General features: G+C 39.9%; 1 protein-coding gene across 1 annotated transcript; it reads right to left on the bottom strand.

Annotated features, from left to right (window-relative positions):
* Nucleotides 1-2,966: 2,966 nt before the first annotated feature.
* LOC147764418 (uncharacterized) lies at nt 2,967-5,123 on the bottom strand. The gene has a single exon (XM_087000768.1). It carries the CDS (start codon nt 4,983-4,985, stop codon nt 3,096-3,098), a length of 1,890 nt encoding a protein of 629 aa, XP_086856894.1. The 5' UTR covers nt 4,986-5,123; the 3' UTR covers nt 2,967-3,095.
* Between the last annotated feature and the right edge of the window lie 3,398 nt (nt 5,124-8,521).

The raw sequence follows: 8,521 nt of genomic DNA, 5'->3' as shown, positions 1-8,521 counted from the left end.
TCGTTATACATTGTAGTCTAAATGTAGGACACGATTTGATTACGTGACTTAAATGCTGTTTTAGAAAGTGTCATGCACTCAGCTTATGACCTACCTTCAACCTTTTAAAATAGCTATGGTTAATTCGTTTTTAATGGCAGTTTGTTAAGCAGCTGTTTTTTTTATGTCTCCTTCATCTCAGTGTACCACTACCACAAACTTTCATAGTCTCATTCATAACAAGAAAGAAGGCAACAAGGAATATTGATTGTTTGTGATTTGGCCTAATAAGGCCGCTTTTATTATATTACCCTACTTTTAAACCAAACCAGCAAATTTAACCTACACTGGTCTTATGTCCTCTTGGAAAACGATATTTGGTATACTCTCACAAACACACCGTCTCCTTAGCCTAAATTTACATGTACGGTAAGAAAAAGACCCTCTTCCTGAGACCTTTAACTGTAACTAATTGTATGTTTATTGTTATGTATATGGCAATAGTTTTGATAGTGTTTTGGTTAGTAATATAAACCGAAAAAACCACTTGTTGATTGATAAAGGGTGATGGAAACCAAGAGAGGCGACCTGAAAGATTATTGTAGATAAGGTAGAAACCATTTTGCATTTTTATGGCAATCCCAACCAATGGCGAGAGTGGGCCAAAATTCATTCTCTGAGCGGAAGATGGGACGTTTACTTGAATACCATTCATATAGTGCATTTTGTTTTCCCACAACTAGGAACCAGGGCCTTAGCTTTTAAGCTTAAGGAACAAACTCATATAAACACATTATGTAATATCATGTTCTTAGTTTCTCAGGTTCATACCCAGTCTTACCTTTTATTATCATCCAAATATCGGAAATGAGGTTTTCCTGCATCCAATTATTCAATAATGCATCTACCGGTATCTTTGTGCTGATTTTCAAACAATAAAAAAGCTCTCGAAAATATAAAATATCGGCATTTATATTTCTCCTTGCCATGTATAAACATAGGCGAAGCTTTAAAGGTACATACGAACCGAGCAACGGTGGATAGTGGATTCCCAGTAACACATGTAAACATGTAAACCACTTCTACTAGCTTCTTATATGACTCAAATAAATTCGACATGCCAAGGGATAAACTGAACAGATCACTCGATCAGCCATAAAAGACCTTTAGACTGCTCCTTTCTTTAAATTTATGGTTGTAAATTTAACCTACTTCCGTGACCTACTTTCCTGCCCCATTGACATACAGCTTAGAATGCCAGCAGAAAAATATGTTCAAACATCATTTTCGGGTAAAATTAAACAATGCCTTTTGGTAATTCTCTTAGTTATACTACTTGAAACTATATGCTGGCATTTGGTTGGTTTTTGTGACAAAAAATTGACTTTGTATGCATCTTTAATCGTCAATTTAACACCTTTCTATTTTGAGGTGAGATAGGAATCGGTATGGGACGTTACTTTGTCCCTGAACAAGATTTTATCACCAAAATTGGCAGATTTGACCACGAGTGTATGGGCTGCAATTTTCAGTCGTCATTTTTGTTTCAATGTTTTTGGTTTTGAGTTATGAGTCCTTAATTACAGACTTTCATGAAAGAAAGGCATTATTTTGCTTTATCAACGATAAAATCTGAACTAAGGGTGCATTCCCAGAGATTGAGATCGATCCAGAGATTTAGATTCAGATCGACCTAACTCCCTGGGGGTTCACGCTAAATTGCAGTCAGCCGAGCGCGCATCATACTTAATTACCCCCTTACAGCTTTTAGTAGGCGGGACAGACGTTTAAGCCGGCTAAGCTGACAGTAATCTAGTGAGACTCCCCACAGGGATAGATTGATCTAAAATCTATGGGAATGGGGTCTAAGACTGGGTTCCCATACTTAGATCGAGCCATCTGGATCGACGTAACTCCCTGGGGGTTCACGCTTAATTGCTATCAGCTCAAGAGGCTTAAATGTCAGTCACGCCTACCGAATCAGATAGGGGTAAAGATAATTACCCCCTAATATCTTTACTAGGCGTGACAGACATTTAAGCCGGCCAAGTTGACAGCAATTTAGTGAGGCTCCCCAGGGAGATAGGTCGATCTAAATATCTGTGGGAATGGCCCTTAAGACTGCATTCCCACAGATTTAGATCGATCCATCTGGATCGACCTAACTCCCTGGGGGTTCACGCTAAATTGCTGTCAGCTCAAGAGGTTAAAATGTCTGTCTCGCCTACCGAATCAGCAAAGGCAATTACCCCATAACAGCTTTACTAGGCGTGCCCGACATTTAAGCCGGCCAAGTTGACAACAATTTAGTGAGACTCCCCATGGGGATAGATCGATCTAAATATCTGTGGGAATGCAGTCTAAGACTTTAAAGAAAAATCGATGGCAGGGGTTTGGAATACTAAATGGTTTCATTCAATCGGCGTTGAAACGGTGATCAGGTAAAGAAATGGTAAAGAAATGTGAGAAACAGATTTTTCAGTTTTAACCACAAAATTGCAATTTTTAAGTCACTCGTAAGCTGTCATATATGTAAATGTTAATTAATTTAGTCACTGAAGATTTATGTATTACCCTAAAGAATCTATATAAGACAGTAAATACGTTTTGGGTGAAAGGTGACAATATCATTCTCGCTCAGGCTATGTGCGTAGGTCCTGCGACGTACTGAGCTCATTAGAGAAAGGTTCGGTAGATAAATCGACTTGTTACTCAAAAAGAATACTTTTTCAATTTTGATTTGTGTCGTTAGTGCACTGCAAATTTCTCGTTTGCGATCGAAGATGCCTTTGACATTAGTCGAAGGATGAAGAGAGTGGTACAAATTTGAATCGTGTGAGGTAAATATTTATGTGACTACTTGATAGTTATACAGAGAGGTTGCAGTAAATCACACACACACGCGCGCGCGCGCGCGCGCGCCTTATATATAATGGTGACACAGAAGTATTAAAATAAGGCAAATCAGCACAATATGAATATTAGGATATTTTCAAATAAATAACAACTTTAATATTACCATATTGCAATTTGCTTATTCTTTTTTCCAATATGTTTAACTATTTTTTACATTAACGACGCGAATAGCGCCTGTCTGATTGCCATCATTTGTCCCTTCAAAGTCCAAAATCGGGTGGATTAACAGGAGGCGTGGTTGTAGAAGGCGGTGTAGTGGTAGTGCGGCCAAACAAGCATTCAAAGGAATCGTAATATATGACAGAACCATGCTGGCAAATCGCTGTGCTGCAGTGGCTGTTCCGTACAACGGCGTTCTCATGGTACCACCTGCCATTAATGAAGCATGAGCCTGGGGCACGAGTTGTCGCTGAAGTCGGTGGTAATGTGGTTTTAGCTGGCAGCTTGCTTGGTGGTATAAAGGTCTGTGGTACAGTGGTCGGTGGAGTGGTGGTTGGTGGAGTCGTTCTTCCGTGAATACATTCCCAGGTATCGTAATAAGTGATGGAACCGTGGTTACAAACGGCTGTGCTACACCAGTCCTTGGCAACAGTGGCGCCTGAAGGATACCATCTGTTATTGAAAAAACACGAACCTGGTGGAGTTGTTGGCGGGGTGGTTGTTGGCGGCTCAGTTGGTGGTACAGTTGTTGGTGGTATAGTGGTCTGTGGTACAGTGGTCGGTGGAGTGGTGGTTGGTGTAGTCGTTCTTCCGTGAATACATTCCCAGGTATCGTAATAAGTGATGGAACCGTGGTTACAAACGGCTGTGCTACACCAGTCCTTGGCAACAGTGGCGCCTGAAGGATACCATTTGTTATTGAAAAAACACGAACCTGGTGGAGTTGTCGGCGGGGTGGTTGTTGGCGGCTCAGTTGGTGGTACAGTTGTTGGTGGTATAGTGGTCCGTGGTACAGTGGTCGGTGGAGTGGTGGTTGGTGTAGTCGTTCTTCCGTGAATACATTCCCAGGTATCGTAATAAGTGATGGAACCGTGGTTACAAACGGCTGTGCTACACCAGTCCTTGGCAACAGTGGCGCCCGAAGGATACCATTTGTTATTGAAAAAACACGAACCTGGTGGAGTTGTCGGTGGGGTGGTTGTTGGTGGCTGGGTTGTTGGTACAGTTGTTGGTGGTATAGTGGTCCGTGGTACAGTGGTCGGTGGAGTGGTGGTTGGTGGAGTCGTTCTTCCGTGAATACATTCCCAGGTATCGTAATAAGTGATGGAACCGTGGTTACAAACGGCTGTGCTACACCAGTCCTTGGCAACAGTGGCGCCTGAAGGATACCATTTGTTATTGAAAAAGCACGAACCTGGTGGAGTTGTCGGCGGGGCGGTTGTTGGCGGCTGGGTTGGTGGTACAGTTTTTGGTGGTATAGTGGTTGCTTTAGCTGGTGGCTTGGTTGGTGGTAAGGAGGTTGGTGGAGTAGTCGTTACTGTTGGGATTGTGCTCGGTGTGCGACCATGAATGCATTCCCAAGTATCGCCAATTATAATTTGTCCTGTGGAGCAAATGATCGAACTGCACCTGTCTTTGTGAATGGTAGTTCCGGATGGGTACCACTTTCCTCCATAAAAACATGCCCCTGGTGGGTGTGGGGGTAATGTAGTTGTTGTCGTCATCGGTGAGGTAGTGCACGTGTTCTTCCTAACTACAGACAATGCACCGTGGTAACAGTAGGTGATGGTGCACGGTCCCTCCTTCACAATTTCGTTGGACGCGAACCACCGATTTCCAACACGGCAACCCAGACTGTCGGGAGATAATGTTGTGGTCGTCGTAGTTTTTACCGGCGGCGTAGAACGATGAATAACTTGTCTTTTGTTTCTGATTGGACCGTTATTTCTCGGTATACACGACGGCTTTAGTATAGACTTTAAGTGTCCATCACTACAATATACCAAGTAACACTGGTTGTCGACAATCAGTCCGTTTACGTTGTAGACATTACCTTCATAAATGCATGACTTAATCACTGGTTTGGCGTGCACTTCACCATAAAGTAGCCCCAACAATATATATTCAACTAAAACCAACATGTTCCGCATGGTAACTGCTCTCAGTTACAGCCAAGTTTCTTCTTGAAATTAATTTTTTCCTTTTTACGTTGTTTTCTCTTGACTGGTTTAGAATACAAGTAGATATATACTAAGAGACATCCAAATATATAGGGCTATGCGTGTGCGAGTTAGTGCGTGCGTGAGTTAGTAACATATGCAAAACGCAGGATTGGCTCCCGACACGATTATTGAATTAATGGACATGCTCAGTCCCACGTGTTGACTGCAGATAACAGTAAATATGGAACAAACCAGGATCTTAGTCAAATGCCTCAGAAGGGAAATGAGAAAATTGTCCTGTTTCACTAGGGAAGGAGATTTAGGGAAGTGATTATTACGAATCATTTAGAGATTATCCATGTAAACGTTGCTTCCGTGTTAATTTGCAGTTAAGTAGGGGACAAACAAAAGCTACTCTTAATGGTCAGAAGCAATGCGTCATCTAAATGTATTTGTCGTCATTGAGAAAGGATATTTTTCCATATTTAAAGATCTCAATTAGTATCAAAAGTACATAGCAAACAGTACTAATCGACCTTTTTTCTTTGTTATTTTTGATAATGATTGTTTTTTAGCAGTCTCATAAGAAAGGTTATCTTGTGGGAAAAAATAAAACACGTGTAATGTTAGGTGACATAAGGGAAGCTGCGTCGAGATCAGTTATGAATTATGGATAAAGACCGAGTTTCCCTGTTCTTGCAATATCCTTGCAATATCCTGTTCTTGCAATCGCTGAACAGTGTTCCGGTTATATATATGTCAGATTGTTAGATTCGTGGTTATTTCCAATGATTTAGATAATAATAATATGGCATTAAAGATAATAGCCTGGTTGCCTGGTTGATAAAATGGAAAGTTATTGAGGAAACTAGTGCTCTCATACTATTGAAATTGTCAGTATAATACTAGTATTTTCGTTTGAACACAGTGTGTTTTCTTACTTTAAAATGAGCATATCTTTTGCGCATAACTTAGGTATTTATGTTTCATACTTGAATTACTCCCTGGTAACGTTCATTTTTTTGCCCCTTGTGACGGGTATCAATGAAAAAACCTTATCCCTCGAAATCCCCTAGGAAAATGTTAAATTTAATGCAAAATTAATAATAATAATAATAATAATAATAATAATAATAATAATAATAATAATAATAATAAATAAATAAATAAATAAATAAATAAATAAATAAATAAATAAATAAATAAATACACAAAGAGCACCAATAACAATCAGATTAATATACAGGAGTAGAGGCACACTGCTACATGTACATGTATGTTGCTAGTCTTTCTAGACCTGTCGGCGGCATTTGATACGCTTAACTTCTTTATTATCGCGAACTAGTCTTAAATAGCTCAAGAGAGATCACACTGGGCAATTCTTAACTGCTAAAAAATAAAACAACGCGTACGGTTGATCATCATGCAATGTCTATATATATTTGCCCTAACCATTAACAAAAAGTTCAAATTCTAGCCGCCTTGGGGCGTGCTTGATCGCTGTCTAACCACGTAAAATACGTACGTGAAAATGACTTCTAAATATACTGGTAGGCTCATACTCCCTGTAATATTTCAAGTACCCTGAAATGTTCTTAACAAAAATGAAACATTGCATCTACGGGCCTGGATGATTCAGAGCAAACTGATGGTCCATGATAGTAGAAGATAATTTTTGTCCATTACACAGTCTCAGCTAAAAATATGGGACTGGGTTCCCATCCCTAGATCGATCTAACAGGATCGGTCCATCTCCACGGATTTCTCGCTAAATTGACGGACATCTAAGCCGCTTAAGTAAATTGCAATTCAGAGGGAATTCCCTTGGAGATGGTTCGATCCAAAATTAGTACGATAGGGTCTAGGAATGGTCTCTAAGACTGGGTTCCCATCCCTAGATCGGTCTAACAGGATCGGTCTATCTCCATGGGTTTTTTTCGCTAAATTGTTTTCAGTGCAGTTTCACCCATGTTGCTTAAATATAAGCCCCACTTCAAACAGATAATAACAGATTTTTAGCCTCGTCACGCAGTACCTACAGCCTCGTTTTAACGCTCAGATGACTTCCATTTTCTTCTCTATGGATGTCCTCAATAAAAGATAAAAATGTGAACAACACATTCAAAATGTCTCAACTCGTGTCCTCACTCGCACACTTGGTGACAGTCACATCACATCTATTCATCGATAACTTTCGCAGGACATTTATTTTTTTAAAACTTTTTTATACCCTTTTTACAACTTAGCTCCGCCATGTTTATGTAAATTCGTGATCCCTTATGTCCCCTACCCTTCCTGTAAGTCTCCTGTGCCCATTTGTTTCATTTCTAACTCCATGCAAGACCAGAATTTATTGAAACAACACCAAACAAATGAAATGTTCTTCTTATTTTATTACATAGCATATCTTTCCCTGGGAATTTAACATATGAATTTAGGACTTATCTTTTTAGGAAATTTTACAAGTGATCTTTAATGGCTCTTGCGTGTTTTCCATGCCTCATAATGGGGTGAAATTGATCAATAAATAACTTCATTGTAAAGTCTGGTGAACACATTTGAACTTTTAACTCTAAATTTATAATAATGATTATTATTATAGTATTAAATAGTTTTGTGTTTAAGGCTACAATTTGTTTTTATGCAAACTTCTTTCTCTGGGAATGGACGCCCTATTTTCCATTTTAAGTTATGTTCACCACGATGAAATGTCCAATTGTGTCTTTTCAACGTAAATGTTTAATTAAATGATATAACGATACTGCTTTCTTAATATACGCCGTCATCTTATCGTGCCAAATATCCACGCACGTGCTACTCGATCTATCTTAAAATCCACTCAAGTAGAAAAAATAACTGAGCTACAGAGCACTTGGAATATTGTCATATTCTCAATGTCGTGCAGAATTTAGACTGGGTTCCAATACTTAGATCAATCTAACAGGATCGGTCAATCTCCACGGGGTTTCTCGCTAAATTGCTTGCAGCTTAAGTGGCTTAGATGTCTGAGACGCCTACTATAGCTGCTACACAATAGTTAATTACCCCCTATCAGTTTCAGTAGGCGTGACAGATATCTCAGCCCTTAAGTTAATTGCAATTAAGCGAGAATCCCTACTCCCGCCATGGCACCATACGACGGCCCTACAGACGATAGGGTCTATGGGCGCATTCCCATAGATTTTAGATCGATCTATCCCCGTGGGGAGTCTCACTAGATTACTGTCAGATAATCCGGCTTAAATGTCCGTCCCGCCTACTACAAACTGTAAGTGGGTAATTAACTTTCGTGCCCGCTCGGCTGACAGCTATTTAGTGTGAACCACCAGGGAGTTAGGTCGATCTAGTTGGATCGATCTAATCTCTGGGAATGGGGTCTAGGAATGGTCTCTTAAATTGTCACCGAGTGACACTTCGCATAGTGTGGACTATAAGTTGCGAGTGACGGTGGTCTTTGTTTAATTGCCAGTCAATGATTAACATATTGAAAATGCTCAAAGTTGGCTTGGCAGTTTATAAAAACG

This window comes from Lingula anatina, chromosome 1, assembly GCF_051362555.1.
Source record: "Lingula anatina isolate TDL-2025a chromosome 1, LinAna3.0, whole genome shotgun sequence".
Taxonomy (NCBI): Eukaryota; Metazoa; Brachiopoda; class Lingulata; order Lingulida; family Lingulidae; genus Lingula; species Lingula anatina.
Note: the sequence above shows the minus strand (reverse complement) of the source record. Positions and strands in the feature narration are given on the sequence as shown.

Excerpts from the sequence above, each read along its gene's own strand:
- LOC147764418 (XM_087000768.1), bottom strand. The coding sequence starts at position 4,985 with ATGCGGAACATGTTGGTTTTAGTTGAATATATATTGTTGGGGCTACTT.